At 37.5% G+C, this 20446-nt stretch overlaps 2 protein-coding genes and 2 long non-coding RNA genes across 14 annotated transcripts; all 4 read right to left on the bottom strand.

The window, feature by feature from the left end:
• Positions 1–1046: 1046 nt before the first annotated feature.
• On the bottom strand, positions 1047–2318 carry LOC121051154. The gene is made up of 2 exons (XM_040513191.1): positions 1989–2318; positions 1047–1790 (listed from the first exon to the last, which is right to left on the bottom strand). Exons 1-2 carry the CDS (start codon positions 2258–2260, stop codon positions 1748–1750), a joined length of 315 nt encoding a protein of 104 aa, XP_040369125.1. The 5' UTR covers positions 2261–2318; the 3' UTR covers positions 1047–1747.
• An 11-nt stretch (positions 2319–2329) lies between these two features.
• On the bottom strand, positions 2330–2839 carry LOC121051155. The gene is made up of 3 exons (XR_005805293.1): positions 2745–2839; positions 2539–2667; positions 2330–2388 (listed from the first exon to the last, which is right to left on the bottom strand). It is a non-coding gene; the product is annotated as an uncharacterized LOC121051155 (long non-coding RNA).
• A 3478-nt stretch (positions 2840–6317) lies between these two features.
• LOC112189850 (putative B3 domain-containing protein Os03g0621600) lies at positions 6318–8425 on the bottom strand. Of its 2 annotated transcripts, none has more exons than XM_024329223.2 (4): positions 8189–8425; positions 7283–7760; positions 7068–7207; positions 6318–6654 (listed from the first exon to the last, which is right to left on the bottom strand). In XM_024329223.2, the coding sequence occupies exons 1-4, from the start codon at positions 8249–8251 to the stop codon at positions 6412–6414; spliced, it is 924 nt and encodes a 307-aa protein (XP_024184991.1). In that variant the 5' UTR covers positions 8252–8425; the 3' UTR covers positions 6318–6411. The 2 variants fall into 2 exon arrangements, with proteins under 2 accessions (XP_024184991.1, XP_024184992.1); XM_024329224.2 differs by having other exon boundaries at positions 7283–7748.
• Positions 8426–10511: 2086 nt separating this feature from the next.
• On the bottom strand, positions 10512–14660 carry LOC112183618. Of its 10 annotated transcripts, none has more exons than XR_005807385.1 (10): positions 14014–14660; positions 13674–13774; positions 13427–13532; positions 12685–12920; positions 12520–12571; positions 12156–12242; positions 11829–11883; positions 11665–11708; positions 11419–11499; positions 10512–10874 (listed from the first exon to the last, which is right to left on the bottom strand). It is a non-coding gene; the product is annotated as an uncharacterized LOC112183618 (long non-coding RNA). The 10 variants fall into 10 exon arrangements; XR_005807384.1 differs by having other exon boundaries at positions 12156–12187; XR_002929925.2 differs by lacking the exon at positions 12156–12242 and having other exon boundaries at positions 12685–12754; positions 12848–12920.
• Between the last annotated feature and the right edge of the window lie 5786 nt (positions 14661–20446).

The raw sequence follows: 20446 nt of genomic DNA, 5'->3' as shown, positions 1-20446 counted from the left end.
ATAGTAACATAAGCATATTCAATAGGAACAGTAGCACATGACATGATTCAGCAATAGCAGATTGATTCAACAGTAACAGATGGCATGATTCAACAGTATCACATGTAATTTTTTGATTCATATATGTTCGCACTGCAATTTTATATAGTAGCAGTGCCTTGGATTAATTTTTTGAGCTTTTGAGAAGTTTCAATGTCATGAGGAACTGAGTATTATAGGGATAAATGGTCATGGATGATCGTTTTTAAGCAGTAGCTTATTCAACAATAGCAGATGACATTGTTTCGTTGTAGCAAATTAAAGATTTTTAAAGGGGCTAAATACAAATTACTACCCTGTGGTTTAGGTCCAAAATCAATTCAGTCCCTGAACTTCTAATTTCATCAAAAACACCCCTGCACTTTCAATTTTGATCTAATAGGTCCAATTTGTTAGTTTTCCGACAATTGAGTTATTTAATTAGTTAATGTGGCTCATATATGGCCTATGTTTTATGATCTGGTGTCGAGGTGGTCTGCAGAGTCAATTTAGGAGTGAGTCCTACTATTAAAAATAAATAGTTTTTCAACAAATAATCTAACCATAACTTGAACCCATAATAGAATATTAACGAATTGGACCTATTAGATCAAAATTGAAAGTGCAGGGGTGTTTTTGATGAAATTAGAAGTCCAGGGACTGAATTGATTTTGGACCTAAACCACAGGGTACTAACTAGTATTTAGCCCTTTTTAAAATTTGCAGGAAAAAGTTTAATTTTAGTGATTGATATTATTGGTTTCCAATAATGAAGTAGCAGATTTATTTATGTTCACTCTTCGTTTTTTAGGTGGTGTAGTAGCAAAATGTTTTAGTGTAGTAGCAGGGCCTGTTTGGCGGTGCAGCGGCACGCTGCCTTATTTTATGTTCAATCTTCTGCCTCCGTGTATATTCAATCTTTTTCATTTTATGTTTGGTCACCACAAATGAAGCAGAGAGTAAAGGACACCAAACCCGAAAACCACAGTCAAATGCCTTCCAACATTACGATTCCCCAAGAAAGTATCACAAAAACCTAACATTAAATTTTGGTTTTGGCTTAGAAAACTTGAATCAATTTCAACCTTTTAAGCAACGTTGCAATTCAAGGTTTTGATCCCCTTCCCATCCTGCTTGTTGAAAGATCAAAAAATGATAGGCAATGGCAAATCTACAAACATATCCCTATTTTCTGCACATGAAAATATATACTAAAATAGACTACTAATATGTTTGTGAAGTCCTTTAATTGCTCTTCTTCCTCTGTTTCTTCGATGGTTTCTGCACCTCAAAACCTTATAGTTGCTTCTCTTTCCGATCGGTTCTTTCTTTGATTCTCTTTATCGCTGATCGTGTCCTAGGTTCATTTGTAGGAGCAGTAGCATGAGCAGGAACAATAGGAGGAGGAGCAGCAGCAGCAGCTGCATCTTCATTGGCCTCTTCATCTTTTTCTATGCTTTGCACTATCATCGTTAGTTGTTTGCATTTGTTTCTCCATTTTCTAATCTCTTCTTGCTTCTTCTTCATCTTTGTCTTCAACTTTTTGTATTTTTTTTTACACTTCTTCTTTTTCATCCCACAATCTCTCTATATAAGCTTGCTTCCTCTTGCAGCTCTCGATAGCACTTCCCGCCATATCTTGTTCCAGCATTGCTACATCTTGCCAATGCTCCACTGTGTTGATCTGTTCTTCATCAGTGCTTGGATAGCCAAATTCTTCGTACTCACTCTACAACAAGTCTTCCCATTCATCGAACCAAACTAGATCATTCCTGCACACAGTAGCATACAAGCTCACCCAATTATGAACTTTCTATATTCCAACATCAACAACCAGCATTGCAATCCACACAACATGAATCAATATAAATGCAAACCATATAAAACAAAAAAATAAGCGTAATCCAAAAATAATAGAGATACATATAAATCTGTTCATTCACAATCATACCATATAAATGCAATCATACCTGCTCTTATACTCTTTATTCACAATCTCTTCTACAATGTTGTTCAAGATTTGATCCGTAATATTTGCACCAGCCTCAGTAGCAGCTTTGTCGTTTCTTGCAGCTTCATCGGCCTCAGTAGCAGCTTTTTCTTTGCTTGCAGCTTCATTCACAATCTCTTCTATAATATTTTTCAGGGTTTGATCCATAAAATTTGCATCGGCCTCAGTAGCATCTTTTTTGTTCCTTTCAACATCATCGGCCTCAGTAGCAGCTTTTTCATTCCTTTCCATTTGATCCGGTTCTCCTCCTTCAGTTCCATCCCGATCCTGATAGACAAAGTTTGTTTCATTTTCCTGCCCCCCCCCCCCCCCAATCCAGTGTCAAAGCTAAAGTCTTCTCTAATACCATCCGCAGCATCCTTAACCAAAAGAAAATGATAATTCAAAAAAATTAGAAAATAATGCAGTATCACATTATTACCAATCAAACTACATCAAAACAAGGTAAAGATCCAAAGTGAAGTAGACCAAAAGAAATCTGCATAAACCGAGAAACTTAAATTATTTACCTCTTCTTCCTCAGTTGCACCCAAATCCATATCATTGACATTTACTCCACTTGTGGTTTTTGTTTGCATCCCTTCCTCTCCTTTATTCTCGTCAATCTTTTTCGCAAAATTCATGATGTTGATATCCACCTAAAAAACAAAACAAAGATGATTTTAGTAAAAATGTACACGTAGCTACTATAAATGTAATTTTTCATTGTAGTTACCCAATCTCTTAATGTCATGTCTTCATGTTCATCTTCGAAACCTTCTGATTCATTATCAGCTGTCTCTTCTTCATTTCTATGCTTTTCCTTTTCAGCTGGTGCAGTAGCATCCTCATTTGAGATCTTATTTTCTTTACTTTTTGCTCTCTTTTCTGCCACACACTTTTTGGCTGGTTTTTTGGCAGCTATTGTGGCCTTCTTTTCTTCTCTTTGTCTTTTCTGCCCCTTTGCCTGTGTAGTAGCAGCATGCTTTGATGGAGGGTTCTCAAAGTCATCGTCGCTGTTTTCCTTGCCATGTTTGCTTCTATTGTTGTCCGCAACTGCATTATCAATCTGCGATAAAATATTTTTCAAGTTAGTAGCATATTGCACAGTAGCAGAAGCATATATAGTAGCAGACAGTAGCGTATCCATCACCTCTATTTCATCAACTTGCATTTTCTGCAATTCTTTTGTGAATTGAGGGAGACTCCACTTGACGCACCCTGGAGTCATTGCTTCTCTGCCTTTAATTTCAACAAGCATAGTACTCCTCTCGGATATCCAATACTATAACAAAAACAAAATAGATATAAGTAACACATAATTTAACTATACAGTAGCAATAGCAGTAGAAGTAGCAGTAGTGACTTACCGGGATTAATGTTACACATCCACTGATTTGCCTTACTTTTCCCTTTGTAGCAGCTTGCAAACACAATAGCAAATAGTCTCTAACAGCTTGTGCCCAATTATATCTCTTCATTGTCTCAATATCCGTGATGCATTTCACGAAGCTCCATCCTAACGTTGACCCCGAGCTTGCAAACAGTAGCGTGACGAACAAATGTAGTAGCAGCAACTTTGTCATGTTCTCTATCCACCCCGGAGCTTTTCCCTTAACTGCTCATCAATACAACTCATAATTCTTGCATTTTTTATCCTTTGGTCATTTGGAAAGAACCTTCAAACAAGAGGATGATCAGTTGGCTTCTTAGGATCATCTATTGGGTTTGGCACCGTGATAGCTGATTTTCGGTTTGGCAAACCCAAAATGTATTGCACGTCCGATACACTTATTTCTGCCAACTTGTTTCCAAACTTAAATTTCTTCAAAGCCAGCTTGTAGCATTGCACTAACCTATGCATCTCTCGATCTGATTTTGTAGCTGTGTTCTTAGTCATCAATCCCTTATCATAAGCTTCAATCAAGTTCCAAAATGGCGTCTTCTTCAACTCGGCTTTCAATCCCATCTTTTCTTCACGATTGAGCTGCTCATACACTTTATGAAGCACGTCGTGGAAGGCAATCATATTGCACCTGCATTGGCAATATGATTGTTTCTGGCCTTTGCCTCTGTTCATTGCTCCATCGTTCTCTTCTTCTTCCTCCTCCTCTTCTTCATTTTCCTCTTCTTCCCTGTCTTGTTCCACCTCTTTCTGCTTTTGTCTCTTCAATCTTGCTCTTGTGCTTGGAAACTTTTTCCTACATGCTAGAGTTTTTCTTCTCACCTACACAAAGTAGCAGTATAACATTAACACAGTAGCAGTATATAACATTATCACATAGACCAAATAATTCACTGATACAATGTAGATGATAGTCTCAATGTTTTGCTTGATGTGTTCCCAATTTTACACAGTAGCAGTATATAACATTATCACAGTAGCAGTATATAACATTAACAAAGTAGCAGTATATAACATTATCACAGTAGCAATATATAACATTAACACAGTAGCAGTATATAACATTAACACAGAGACCAAATAATTCACTGATACAATGTAGATGATAGTCTCAATGCTTTGCTTGATGTGTTCCCAATTTTACACAGTAGCAGTATATAACATTAACAAAGTAGCAGTATATAACATTATCACAGTAGCGCGCAGTATATTTTGCTGAGACACAGAACAAATAATTCACTGATACAATGTAGATGATAGTCTCAATGATTCTTGGCTGCGTTTGAAACACTAACTGGTTTGGAGCTCCCTATGCCTAGAATTTCATCAAAAATCAACCACTGTCTAACAAAAAGCATACCCTTCCACTTGAATTCCAAAGCTAAACCTCTAAAACATAAAAAAACCGATATCCATTCAAGACAAACAACAACCAAAAACTCAATCAAACAATAGCAATACCAACCAAAAGCCATACCTCAAAAACCTTTCCAATCAAATACAGTAGCAGTAGAACCTAATCAACACATCGAGTGCTCGAATCACTGGACTATACACACACTAACCACAAAACACTGAATCCACTCGAAATGTGAGTCTGTGAATACCACAAGATCTCAATCTCCACCAAAACCAGCCATCATATCCATCTCTGAACACCAAAACACAACCAATACAGAGACATAGTAGCAAGCATACATGAAGCTCAATCAAACAACACAGAGAACAGTAGCAAGCAAACAAGAAGGTCAATCAAACAACACAGCGACACAGCAGTTAATATACAAATCCTCTAAATCGATTGTACAAGCGTTGAGGTTTCAAGTTGAGTAAATCGAACTTTGGAGTTTCAAGCTGAGTAAATCGAACTTTGGAGGTTTCGATTCTACTGCTACTTTTGATTTGCTCAGCTTTGGAGGTTTCAATCGATTCCACTGCTACTCCTACCTCATCTTTTCATATCCTAATTCGAAGAAACATAAACGAAGGCAGCAAAATTGGAGTAAGAACTTACCTTACCAACCTCCATTGGAGCCAGATTCAAGCTGAGTGCTACTGCTTCGGAGATCTTGCAATCGTTTTGGATCCGTCGCTAGAGATTTTAGGGTTTCTGATTTGGGTTTGGGCGTTTTGCGTTTTGGGAATTCGGTTTCGTTCGTGGAGTATTATGCCTAGTGGCATGAGTGTAAATTGTAATGAAAACTGGCCATTTTAGTCATTTTCTATCAAAATTCGAAGCAGGCCTGATTCATTTGGTTTTTGGGCCTGAGCTTGTGTCCTTATTTGTATAAAACAAATTGAAGGTGGGTTTTCTGTGTTTATATCTTTGGTCAAGTGCTACTATGTAATTTTCTATTCTTTAATTGGGTCAGATAAAGGACGAAGGAAACACAGGCCAAAATGCCGAATTGAGTCAGATTAATCGGATCTGCTCTATGAGAATTGATTGCAATAACACAAGCTAGCTGCTGAAATGATGATATTAACATATGTAATACAGTTTTAATTTCAATGATTTATTAGTGGAGATTCATGTTCAACTTGGCTCTTGCCTTGTGCCAAGTTTGTTTTTCCTATACATGCTGGTTCAGAGCGATCTCTATATATTTTTTCCAGTTAATTAGATGACACTGTCTTTAGAACTGTATTGTAGTGCAATTGTTGAAATCGACTATTAAGTCTCATATCCAAGAATAATACTAGTGAAAAATCAAGAATATTTAATAGTGTGTTAAAAAAAAAAAAAAAAAAAGGTAGAATGTTCATTCCATCTGAAGCCTTGGAGAAGAATCTTGCAGAAAAATTTAAGCCCAGACATAATAGCAGACTAGACACTTGCATGAATGTTTTTCCAACTGAGAAGCTAAAGACACCAGAGAAATCTTTGCAGCTGCATACTAAATCAAAGTTCCATTCTTGTTTTTAGATGTACCAAATGTGCAAAAACATCCCCAGAGTTACAAAATCACTAGTTAATTTGTCCGAATTGACAGACAAATCAACGTCTGAAAAAAGAAACTTTCATCATCACAACATCATTCGTCTGCTTAATCAGCTCAAAGACACAAACATCTCCCACTTTCAGATCATTCTGCCTTACAAACTCATTCCAACCTTGAGAGAATCTACTTGAGCGAGAGTCATTAATCCACTTCACAGACCACAACCTGTTTGAAACTTGAAGCTCAGCTGTCCTTTTCTTTATCTTAATATAATCTTTCACAAAGGTACATGGTATATGCTGCAAAGGTTAGATCATAGGTAAATTAGTGCATTCTATATAACTGATGGATGACCAAACAACCAAATAAGCTGTTGCATGTGTAACAGATGAACATAACGAGAACAACGTTCAAATTTTCTGCCTGACAAGGACAATAGTTTCTTGGAGTTCTCAAGTAAGAATATATAGTGCCTCGATCTCCAAAAAGTTGTGAGAGTTACAAAGAAAAATTTGTAATAATATGTCGTTCATTTTAATAAATTTTGACTCATATATAATTGGACTTCTGCCTACAGTCATGGCAGTGAATATAAACTCCATGCTCTCAATCATATTGATCCACAGGAAAATATAATGCATCTTTTATTGAGAAGTTAAATCCCTATATGGATGACTACAATATCAAGTTTGGGGTTCGTTCATGTTCATACCAGAATTCCTTTGGTCACATAAGTTTCGGTCAAAAGAGTTCTGAAGCAAGGATGGTTCGATGAGTATCTGTTGGCTGCTTCTAGACCACTATTTGCCACTTGAGGTTGGAAAGACAAAGTCTCTCTAGAATTCATATTTCCTGCATAAATCAAGTGAAAAAATTAGCATTTGCAGTTTACAAAGTGTATTAGAAGTTATTCGTTCAGAAACTCACTAATTGACTCGTCAATATCCATACATGTTTCCAATTCAAAATCAATTGGTTCAGATTTGACGGAAATAGTTTCTTGACTAGTTTTATTTTCACCAGCTGAACCTTTTGACTTCTGATAATCCATCTTCTTCTTTGGATGTATGCTGGAACTCATAACAGCGTTTGTTCTATGACTTTCATTACCGTGCCTCTTTTTAAATGGTTTTTCACTACTCCTAGCCGGCATTATAAACTCCTTTTTGCAACCATGTCTTCCATATATGTCAACATAGAATTTTGAATTTCCAGCATATCGGAAAATTAGAAACTCTCCGAGCTTTAAACCATTATCATGCACAAATTGCTTCCAACCCTTTTGTAAAAAGAACCTGCCGTTATCGCTTTTCACATCGACAAGCCAAGTTCCAGCAGGGGTCCGAAGATGGGATTGTTGAAGTACACTTGCAGCCAAATGCTTACGAAAAGCCTGTGGGATTCTCTGTTACAGAAGTGGTTAGGATGTGAATCACTTGACAATATACGCACTATACTAAAACAAAATTATAAAGCAAACATCTCTTTCATAACCACAGTGGAAAAACCAAAAGCATACTCTCCAATAGTCACAAGGAACTTCATCTCAAAAAAGGGGATACTTTGCAAGTCCATACTTCATCTTAACCAGGTTGCAGACCAAACAAACCCAATTAGTTTAAATTGATTTAACCCTTATATTTTAGTCACGAAATTGCAACACCCAATTTGATATAAACAATATGATATCTTTTAATTTTAGTTTTCTTGCTATCGAAGGAATAATAGCGATTCTTGTTGTTTATGTGTACGTACTACAGTCTTCTCTTAAAAAACAAAAACAAAAAAACGTACTACAGACTTACAGAGTACATGTATGAGAGAGGGACTTACCAGCTTGTCAGAGAAGTCACCTATAAGAACCTTGAAAAAGGAAGGCTTTCTTTTTCTTGCCATGACGATTTTGTGTTCGTCTACTTCTTTGTCTTCGCGACGGAGCAAGGGTTCGGAATCCCTATCCCATACCCAGTGTCTCGCACTCGTATTTTGTGTCAAAATTTCCTTCGATCAACATCCTATTAAATAACAATCGACCCGGATGATTAAGGGTTTTTAATGAAATATTCATTACATATATCTATACTATTATTAAGAGAAGAGAGTTTGTCAGCTAAAACAGAAAAATTTTACCAAAATATCCCTCAAATATTAAAAAACATTTGAACTGAAATATTTGAGAAAGACAAAATGGTCAATTCGCAGATAAAATAAAAACAAAAGAAATTTAACAAAAAAAATCAAAAATCAAAAACAAAATATATGCAGCAATTTTCTCCACAATCTGTGGAATAACTTTCCACGTAATTATCCATATCCACACCCATAGGATGTGTTTGGAGTCTAGTATATACTAAATTAAAGGGATTTGAAAATTGTATAACTCTCTTAGAAGAAGGGGGATTTTTAAGAGTTTACTAGGGTTTTGACTTTAGTAGATTCTCTTCTTTTCAATCTTTAATGTCTATCGCCCATATGAAAAATTAAAATTCCCGTCTTCCCATGTTTCTTGGTTTGCAAAAAGGAGACCAATTTCATGAGGTCTCTCTCATGGTCATGAAAAATTAAAATTCCCATCCTTTCGTATTTGTTAACATTGGAAAAGTAATTAGAATATTTTAATCTAAAAAGAAAAACCCTAAGGCCGCTGCAGTCTTCTACAGCGTTGTCGCCATCTAAGCCTCACCTTGTCGGCAGAAAAGCTTCCGAGAATGCTTCAAGGTAATATCCTGGTGTGAAATTGTAGAGGGATTGTCAACAATGAAACCCAACGTGCACTTCTGGATATCGTGCTTGCCAAGAAACCAAGTCTGATCTTCTTATCAAAAACCCTAGCACAGAAGAATACAATTGATTCACTCACACAGAGACTTGGATTTCATGATAGTTTCTGTGTATCCCACGAACAGGAATCTCAGGGGCTGGCTATACTATGGAATGATGAAACGCATGTTGGCATACGGAGTCATTCTCCAAATCATATTGATGCTGCAATTGGAAAACCTGGTACCGATCTATGGCGCTTTACAGGTATATACGGTGTAGCTTCAAGGGGTGGTAGAGATCATACCTGGAGGCTCATCGAAACCCTAGCAGCACAGGTTTGTTCATTGCCATGGCTAATGGCTGGTGACTTCAATGAAGTCTCGGTGAAAAAAGACAAGTCTGGAGGCCCTCCCAGGGCCCTTGCTGCGAGAACAAAATTTAGAAGCACAATGACAGCTTGTGGCTTTACAGACATGGGTTATGTAGGAAGTAGATACACTTGGTCTAACGGATACACAAAGGAGAGGCTGGATCGTGGCTTTCAAACGACCCAATGGCAAAGCAGATTTCCATATAGCAGAGTCATCACCCTTAGTCCCTCTGAATCAGACCATTGCCCTATGTTAATTGAGTCTCACTTTGAGAGGCAGCAAAAGAAAAGATCCAAACGCCGTTCAGGTTTGAGGAAAGCTGGTTTGGCAGGGAAGATTGTTTGCAGATTATCCAACAAGCACTACTACACAAAAGGCTTCACACGACGGTTTAAAACTGTCGTCTCACGTTTTGCATTTCAGTGGTCTATCGAGGCATCGTCTGATGAAACGCTGTCAGACGACGGTTTTCAACTGTCGTATACCAATCATTGGGTCGACGGTTTGTAGCTGAATCCGTCGTCTGATGGACCAGCAGATCTGCCGACATGCTGTCGACAGAAATATGCCGTGGTGTGACTTCTACTCATACCACGGTTTTTAGGATTCCAGCGTGGTGTGACTTCTACTCATACCACAGTTTTAGGATTCCAGCCTTATCTCTTTGTTGTTCAGAAGTCAGTTTTTATTTTTAAGACGTTGTGTATATTGTATACACACGACAGTTCTTCCAGCATAAAATGTGGTGTGATGACCTAAAAGTTCAGTGTATGTGTGCCTTCACACCATATATAACTCAAACCGTTGTATTGTGACATTTGAGACAATGGTTTTTGCTAATACTTGTTGTCTTTGTGTGCATCCAACAATGAAATCGGTAAGAACCGTCGTGTGAATTGTTAAAAATTTGTTTTATTCAGCCCTATAATCCTCATCAGACGACATATTTTCCTTTTTTCCTACTGTTGTTTGATTTGGTAATGGTAAAATTCAAATTAAGTTGGAACCAAAATTTGACAAAATGAACAATAATTCTGTCATAATAGCTATTATAATCCCACAAATGGATCCGATAATGGTAATTTTATCCACAAAACAGAAGGGATCACGTACGTCTACGGATCTCCAATAGCAAAATACATCAACAAATGTGGCTAAAATAGTCTCGTCCTACATAATCTCATCTATAGAAGAGACGTGCAATTCAGGCCAACCCAAAAAGGACCGACATCTAGCCTAATGCACTTGAGACCTTGCATTACTGTACCCAAAAAAGACCAACACTTCACAGCTTCAGCAGGTTCTTCATCACATAATTTGCAATCTCATTACGCACTTCATCAAAGTTCCACTTGACCATAAGTATGGTTGGCTCTCCTACCCCACTGTTGACAGTTTCAAATCAGAATTTTAAACTCATACACATTCAACAATAATGTACAAGTTAGAAACCAACCGCAACCATAAAACTTTTATGTGCAAACAGCTTTGTCACTGTCCTCAGACCTATCATCCATCTAAGCAAAAATAACAGCAACAAACAAGTTATATCACTGCCAAGTCCACAACACATGCAAATAACAATACTCATCATCAGACCTGCATCTCATAAGCATTCATAATCCAAATTCATCATTAACCTAGCCAATAACAATATAATCTAACATGCATGTGCAGCGCCTATATGAAAATTTTGTTCTCCTTTAAAAAACAATTAATCATGTAACACTGTTGCACGCACAATTTCATGGAGTTATGCTCAGCCAAACTACATTACATTGCCTTCATGTATGAATTACAAAGCCAATCATGTAACTTACAGTCTCCATATAACCAAAAACAGTTAATCATGCAACCATCAAACATAAATCAAGCATATATAAGCAACTATGCATCAACCATCAGAGTTTTGAGCATTCAGCAAAATACCTTTTGAGTTTCCAGCAGCGTCTTAAGAGTTTCCTTCCAATCAATATCAACTTTCAACTGCAATTTCCAATCAATATCACCCTTGCAAAGAAGAAACACATAAAGAGAATCAAAACCAATTTCTGAAACTAGCTAGCCTCTGATACATTACTGTTTCTTCAATCTGAAACTACACATTACTATTTCTGCAATCTAAAACTAGGCTCAGATAAAGCCTTTATAGTTATTAGAAATAAGATGGCTTACCAAGCAGCGATGTTTACTTCTATGCTTATCTTTTGTCTTCTTTTCTGAGGCACAACAGGATATCAATATATGAAAGATAATACCGTTGTCAAGGTCTACCACATCAAGAAAACTTGATACCAAGAACAACTGAGAAACAAAATTCACAGTTCAGAAAGGAATACCCAAGCATTACTTCAATCTGCCATGTCCTCTTCCTTTATATTTGTGTACACTTTCCTGCAAATAAATTTGTGACCATTCTTAGCAAACTTCATATGACCGAATCCAAAATTTATTTCAAACGTATAAGGACTTGGAGAATTTATGTAACAGAATTTTCCAGAATGATAAAATGGCCTGGTGTTAAATGAGCTTAAGATATAAGAACGATATACACAATAAATGACTCATTTTCCAAACAAATCAATCAAATTAAGTGGATCCAAATAATATCCAAATTTTAACAATGATATTGCATAAACAAAGGTTATAAAGTTTTAATAGGTGACCTGAAATGATAGTATACTGATCAGCAAGCTTGCTGCACCAAAACCAAGGGCATAACATACAATCATCTTTACTAATCAAACTTTAACCTAATCAAAGGAAGAACAATTATGAAATCAAACCAATATAGGTATCATCTCCCTTTTATACGTTCTACTAAATCATGCAATAAAAGGTTCCTGAGTATGTTTTATTGAACCTACCTGCTGTATGGTTGCATTGGTTAATCCCAATATAAAAGGTTTGAGAAACTCTGAGTGTTTCCTTATTTCACCAGAGGTACAAGTCTAGAAAACATCACAACGAAACAAACCTAATGCCTCACATAACAGAGGGAAGAACTTTGTGCAAATTAAAGTCACTCACCATAGTCGGATACTGACTGATCACGACTCTTAAGTATGAGCTCATCATGACTCTGAAAAGTAATAAAATCATGTCCACTGTTAGTTAGGCATACAACTGAAAAGTAGGATACAATTTCAATTTTGAACTGCTAATGGAAAGAAAAGGTAAAGGAACCATCGGTACCTAATGGATTCTTCATTTTCTTGAAGAACACTATGCAACTGCTCAAGGAATAACTAAAACAGTTATTTACCTAAGTAATCAAGAATAAGTCAAAGGACTCCTAAAATGGTATGTAAAGCTAGCTATTTAACACCAATTGAAACAAAGAATCACAATCAGCTACCAACTTCAGAGAAGCAGCTTGAGAACCACCGAGGAGGAAAACAAGGAAGGGAGCATCAAGTTCTTGTAAAGACCTGCAAACATAAAGACATAAATATGACTGGAGTAAGTGTTGCTACCAAACTATCATAAAAGTAGAAACTAAAGAGTGCGTATTTTCCCCAACATTCTGCATCAGCCTTCCTCTCCATACACTCAAAATATTATTCTGCCATATAGGTTTATAAGCATTCCTACTGTTGGAAAAAAAAAATGTTTATGAAATGATGTGCATTTTGCTCTTGGGAAGATTGATTTAACAGTGTCAATCTTACTTGCTACTGTGACAAAGCTTCTTTGTGAAATTATGCACGGTCAAGTTCAAATAAATACTATCAATACCCAAAAGAATTATTATGATTATCTTCAGTGTGAACTAAAAAGTCAAAACATGTCAATGAATACTATGCCATTCAATTTTTGACATAATTAGGCGCAACTAAAGCCGAAATGTAATTACCCGCTGCTACATTTTTGGCAAATGATAATCACAGAAGACTGTTTAGTTTGAACATAGCAATATATAGATAAAAATACATACCACTTTGTCAGACGTTGCTTTGGGTACTGCTGGCATTTTGGTATTCCATCAGTTAAATAAATAAGTCAATGGAAAACAAGGCCAAAAGGTGTGGCAGAAAAACAAACTGCAGGAAGCATCAGAAACTATAGTAAGGTCATATAAAATGAAATCAATGGAGAAAATGGTTTGTATCTAGATAAATGAGCAGAGAGATCATGATTAATAGCAGTAGTTGCTGTCAAAATGCAGGTCTAAAAGTACTTACTAGGATATCGCTACAGCTCTTGCTGGATGAGGTCATAGGGGAAGGGGCAAAGCTGTTCCACTCTACATTTTGCAACATCCTTCGCTCTTCTGCAGAGAAAACTGAAATTGCAGCAAATCCTCTCAACGGAAAGCCATAGAAATTTCTATTAAAATTAAATTGGGACTTTTACCTTTCAGAAAACCATATCCAGATTCATTTCGCCTAACAATCCCACATAAATTCCAACAATTTTGAAAATTTATCTTAGTGATTGGAGAGAATAAGACAACCACCACATAAAATCCCCCAAACTAAAAACCCTAGAAATTTCAATTGAAATTAAATTGGGGATGTTTACCTTCCGGGAGGGATCAGCTTTGGAGCTAGACCGCTGCGATGAGGTTGTTCGTCATCTGTGCTAGGCACCGACTGGATCCTCTTCACCCGTTCATGGGGTCGAAGGAGCTCACCCTTCAGGTTCTTCTGCTCCTACGTAGAGAGACCAAAATGGACTGTGAGAGAAAGAGATTCGAAGAATTGGAGAAGAGATGGTATCCAATCTAGGGCTCTCTCCAGGCTACCCATTAGGTTTTCAATCTAGAGGCAGAGATGGTTTTGGTCGGGATTCGTCGAAGAGAGAGAGAGAGCTTTGCTTGGGGTTTGTCAAAGAAGAGATAGGGTCGGGGTCTCTGGAGGAGATAAGGTTGGGGCTTGTCAAGAAGAGGGGGGAGACTTGTGTCGAAGAAGAGAGAGGGAGAGGGTCGAGGACTCGAGGTCTGTCGAAGAAGGGGTTTCTCAAGGAGATAAGGTTGGGGTTTGTCAATTCTTTCATTCCCAATATGCAGTAGGCTAGGTGGCGTGGTTTTGACTTTTGAATAGCATTAAGAAGCCCTCGCTTAATTCATGGACAAGCCCTCAGAGGCTCAGACAATGGTTTTTCACATCTGTTGTCTGAATGCCACTCGAAAATTTTCAATTTTGCATGCTGCCTGGTGAGAGGGAAATAAATTTGGGGGGGGGGGGGGTGGGGGAGACTGGTGGGAAATGTTGGAGGGAATGCCGGTGAACATGTTTTGACTTGCAAATCTATAGATTCACATCACAGTTTTAAAAAAAACCGTCATATAAACACTACATGTTGAGGAAATTTAAATGGTGCCAATTGGTACGAAACTTGCCATCTCTATAACAATTTAACCTCACATCACGCTTCCATTTATAAACGTCTTCTGAAGCAATACATAATTCCAGCATGAAAAACACCCGTTGGTTGATTCATATTAGAAGATGGAAATTTTACAACCGTCGTCTCAATCATGAGAAATTATTCACACCACGGAAAACAGTGTTACATCGTATGAGAGGTGTCGTGTGATTCATTTTCTGTAGTAGTGAAGAATGGGTTGTTCCTACAACTGGGAATGCGCTACAGTAGCTAGGACAGAAGATTAAATGCGCTGGAACAGGATTGTTGGAGTGGCATTACAAGGATTTCAACCAACAAAGAACTGAGATGAAAGTGATACAAGAGAAACTTAATGATCTTATGAGGCAACCTTATTCCTTGCAGCTATATGAAGAACAACGTTGCTTGCATGCACGTTACAGCCAGTTACTCACTTTGTAGGAAAAGTACTAGAGGCAAAGGTCCCGAGCATTGTGGATGAAAGAAGGTGATAGAAACTCAGCCTACTTTCATAGGAAGGCCAGTAATCGTAAAGCAAAAACACTATCAAGGGTTTAATGGATGAACATGGAACTTGGCAATTGGAGCCCAAAGAAATTCAGCGTTTGCTTATGGAACATTTTAAGAAAATCTTCTCTGCTGAACATGTAAACCAAGAAGCAATTGACACGGTGGTGCAGGTAACTCCTTGCAAGGTAACGCAAAGAATGAATGAAGCTCTTCTTGAATGTTATACTGATGAAGAAATTAAAATTGCTGTATTCCAAATGCATCCTTCTAAGAGCCCTGGACCGAATGGAATGTCACCTTTCTTCTTCCAAAAATATTGGAATGTTGTAAGTCAAGATGTTTGCTTAGCAGTGAGAAACCTGCTTGAAAAGGGTGAAATGTGGCAGGAATCCAACTTCACACACCTGTGCTTGATACCAAAAATTAAGGATCCAAAAGATGCTGCACATTTTAGGCCTATTGCACTTTGTAATGTTGTTTGCAGAATTAGCTCTAAGGTTCTAGCAAACAGGCTAAAACTATGGCTTCCTGAAATTGTGTCTCCTCTTCAGAGTGCATATGTGTCGGGTAGATTAATTTCTGATAACACCTTAGTTGCAACTGAGCAGCCCACTTTATGTACAAGTTGAAGCAGCAAGAAATACGTTTTTTCTCGTTGAAGCTGGATATAAGTAAAGCTTATGACATGTTGGACTGATCTTTCATCTTCATTATTTTGACAAAACTAGGGTTTGAGTCTCATTGGATTCGAATTGTAATGAAGTGTGTTACCATTGTAAGTTACTCCATACTTGTCCAAGGGGAGCCTACTCCACAGATTTTCCCAACCTGAGGCATCAGACAGGGTGACCCTTTGTCACCTTACCTATTTATCTTATGTAGTGAAGGCTTGTCAGCTTTGATTTTGAATGCTGTCCAACATTACACTATTCAAGGGCTGAAGATGTGTCCCCAAGCTCTTATACTCCATCACCTCTTCTTTGCAGATGACAGCATTCTTTTTTGTACTGCCGTTGATGAGGAATGCAGACAGTATAGACAGATACTTGATGTGTATGAGCAGGCTTCTAGTCAGAAAGTAAACTTCCAGAAAAGCAGTGTGGTGTTCAGTAACAATGTCAGCCAAACTAGGCAAATCGAAATGGCTGCTCTATTGGAGGTACAATGTGTAAAAGAACACGACAGGCCTTTATATGAGAGTAGGCAAGTCCAAAACTGCTATTTTTGATTATATTAAAGAGAAACTCACTAAGAAACTAGTGAGTTGGAAAGCTAAGATTTTAAGTGCAGCAGGTAAAGAAGTTTTGATTAAGGTAGTAGCAAAAACCATGCCTTTATATGCAATGAACTATTATCTATTACCTAAAGGATTGTGTGATGATTTACATCAATTATGTGTATCATTTTTTTGGGGTGACACAGATGACAAGAAAAGAATTCATTGGAGGAGTTGGGAAAGGCTTTGTCTCACAAACCAGGAAGGAGGCATGGGATTTAAAAACATCTATGCTTATAATTTAGCAATGCTTGCCAAGAAAGGTTGGAGGCTTGTATCCAATCCAGACTCCCTTATTGCCAGGCTCTATAAAGCCAGATATTACCCAACTGCTCTTTCTGGGAAGCAGAACTTGTAACTTCTCCTTCTTTCTACTGGAGAAGTATTTTAAATGGCAGACCAGTGCTTAAGGAAGGTGTACAATGGAGGATAGGTGATGGTTCCAAGGTGAATATTTGGAATGATAAATGAATCCCAAACTGTCAGCAATTCTTAATCCCCAAGCCAGCTGATTGTATTTTTGAATATGTGTCTGACCTTATTGATTCTAATACTAGAGAATGGATGACTCCGGCCATTCATACTATTTTCTCCCCGGAAGTAGCCCAGCAAGTGCTATGCATCCCTCTTGGTAGGAGGAATATGGAGGACAAGTTGATTTGGGGTCTAACGAAGAAAGGCTTCTATTATGTGAAAACTGCTTACTAGATTGCTCGTGCTTCTGTCCTAGAAAATGTTCTTGTCTCTTCCTCTAATGGGAATCCATTCAAACAACTCTAGAACAGAATATGGAATGCACAAGTGCCAGGTAAGGTAAAAATATGCATTTGGAGAGCATGTTGTGACCTATTAGAGCATCTCCAACCGTTGTAGTCAAAAGCCAAAATGGCTTTGGCTTTTTTTGGGGCCATCTCCAACCAATGGTGAAGTGTAGTCAAAATGACTTATTAGTCAATTGCTTAGCCATTTTGGCTAAGGAACGAAGAACGAAAGCCAAATGGCTTCATGGGGAACATGTGGGCTCCAGCCACATATGGGATTAATTGCAACGTTTGAAGCAACACACCTAAGGGAGACTGAGTTCCTTACTCTCGCAAAAAGACAAAATAATGGCCTGAATTGAAGAAACGCGCAGTACACGCGCAGAGAAAGTAGCCTCCAATGGGGCCCGCCTGCGACAGAAGCCGTTGGAAGCTCCAACGGTCATGAAATAAACGGTGGAGATTGAAGCTTGACTAATTTTATTTAAAATGAAAGGTCCAGATTAATTCATTTTAAAAATAAAAATGTAAATATATATTTAGTTGGAAATGACTATGGCTTTTGACTAAACATGGTTGGAGATGGAAAAATTGAATGAATAGTGATGACACTAGGGGAGTCAAATTTTGCATATGACTTTGGTTTATGACTAAATGGTTGGAGATGCTCTTACCTAGTAGAGCAAAATTATGCTCTAAAGGTCACACGGGGGATCTACATTGTCTACTGTGTGCACATCAATATGAAGACAATTCTCATGTCTTTTGCAAGTGTCCAGGTGCAGTTTCGATACTTACAGCTCCACCATTTAATTTAGGCAGCAGCTTGCTACCAAATATTGATTTTAGAGAGTGGATGTTAGACCACGCATTGCATCTGCAACAAAACCTGTTGAGAAACTTATGATGGTTCTATGGTCTCTGTGGAAGAATAGGAATGACAAGCTTTGGAATGATACTTGTCAACTTGAACATGTGTTGATGTTAAGTTCATTGGCCTAGCTTGATGAATTCTGCAAAGCTAGGAAAATGGAAAAGAAGCCAATAGTTCGGGCTAAAACCTCTTGGACACTTGCACCTGATGGCCAATGGAAGCTCAATGTGGATGGAAGCTTCTTACCAAGCCTCACTCATGGTGGAACTGGAGGTGATCTTAGAGATGGTACAAGTGGTTTTAAAGCAGCCTTTGCCAACCATGTTACTTCAGTAGTCTAGGCAAAGCATACGGAACTGATTGCCATCCGAGATGGCTTGAAGCTCCTGTAAGACTTGCTAGCTGAAAATGTTATTGTGGAGTCGAACTGCCTTGAAGCAGTGGCTAACACTGCTGATCTGCAGGCCTTGCATATTGTCGAAGCTGGTATCATCGATGATATTCGAGGCAATTTTGTATTCGCAGAACATTTCACAAACACCTTCCCTGCATTCCACTTATTACCATTGACCCTCTAAACTCCATCCTGCAAGTACAAAACTTTAACATTAAGTTCAAAACTTTATGATGCATAACCCTCAACCCAGCAAACCCAAGTTCCCAATTCACAGAAAAATGACAAGATGCTGAAAAAAGATTCAATGAATAAGAAGCCTAAACCCCACGATTTGAAGAATTGGATTTGTTCCGATTCCGACAACAAAACCATCCCTCGCAGTCCATCATCTCCCAGTCGTTGTTGTCACATCGGCGGACTCGGCCAAGAAGTCGAGGGTGAAGTTAGATCGGGTTTGATTTAGAATATATGGGCTTAGGAGTTAGATTTCGATTGAATTTGATGGGTGAACAGATGGACAATTGTGCAGTATGGGCAATTGAATTCAGATTTCACAGGCTCTAAAGGAGGTCGAAGAAGACTGAATTATCAGCAAAAATACTCAGACAAAAGATGTTAAATTAAACTGAAGATAACAAATATGGGCACAATGATGGTGCAGTGGCTCAGGGCACTAGTTTTGGCCTTTTGGGGAATGGCAACTCAGGTTCGAGCCACCCCCATTACCTTTTTATTTTTTTTGTTCTTTTTTCTTTTTCACAATATATAATAAATTGAATTTGTTACCTAAAATTTGTTAAAAAATGGAATGAAAAGAAAAAAATTTGAAATAAACTAGCATCGGCCTACAGCGCCTAGGAAGGTGGTTGTTGTTGTTGTTGTTTTTTTTTTTTTTTTTCAAGAGTGTGTGGGGAGGTAATTAAAAATAGTTTGGAGGTTCCTCGTAGAAAGTTAGAAACCCACCACGTTTCCGCTACATTTGCATTATTTTTATTTTGTTTTTATTTTTTGTTTCATAAAATCACTTTATTATCCTTATAGATTAATTTTGATTCAAACTATTTTAATATATAAAGGGTAAATTGCAAAAGGGTGGATGAAAACAAAATTGGAAATCAATAAATTTGTAGGTATGCAAAGATTTTGTGCGATCTAAAACAGAAAATCGATAAATTTGACAGTACCCATATATTTATAGCATATTAATACCTGTAAAAAAATTAACCCGATCCGCCATCATTTAGATGTCAAATAAAGCGGTCAACCACTTATACACTTATAACTCCCTAAGGGGACCTTAACCACGAGTAGATAAATTTTCTGAAATTTTTACTTTAGTTGATATAGGTCATAGCCACGAGAGTGTGAGAGCTGACAGATTGAAAAAAAAAAAAAAAAATTGCGAGTGAGCAGTTATGAGCATATTAGTTCTATGTGATATTTAGGGTTTAGGATTGACCTAGTAGATCGAGACCCAAACAACTTCGAAAATAGCTGAAATTTTGACCATAATTATATCTTATTATCATGATAACATCCAACGGTCAATTTTGATAAAATCTATTTCCTCCACATTGTTCCTCATGGAAGGTATATTTTTCAATACAACTAATAAACAAATTAAATCGCATTAATAGGCATATAAGGATTTCGTGGAATCTAAACAATCGAAACTGAAAATCGATAAATTTGACATTACCCATTTATTTAGTGTATCAATAGGTATTGTGTAAAAAAATTAACCCGATCCGCCATCATTTAGATATCAAATAAAGCGGTCAACCACT

The sequence above is a fragment of the Rosa chinensis genome, chromosome 2, assembly GCF_002994745.2.
Source record: "Rosa chinensis cultivar Old Blush chromosome 2, RchiOBHm-V2, whole genome shotgun sequence".
Lineage (NCBI taxonomy): Eukaryota > Viridiplantae > Streptophyta > Magnoliopsida > Rosales > Rosaceae > Rosa > Rosa chinensis.
This window is presented reverse-complemented; position numbering and strand designations above follow the sequence as displayed.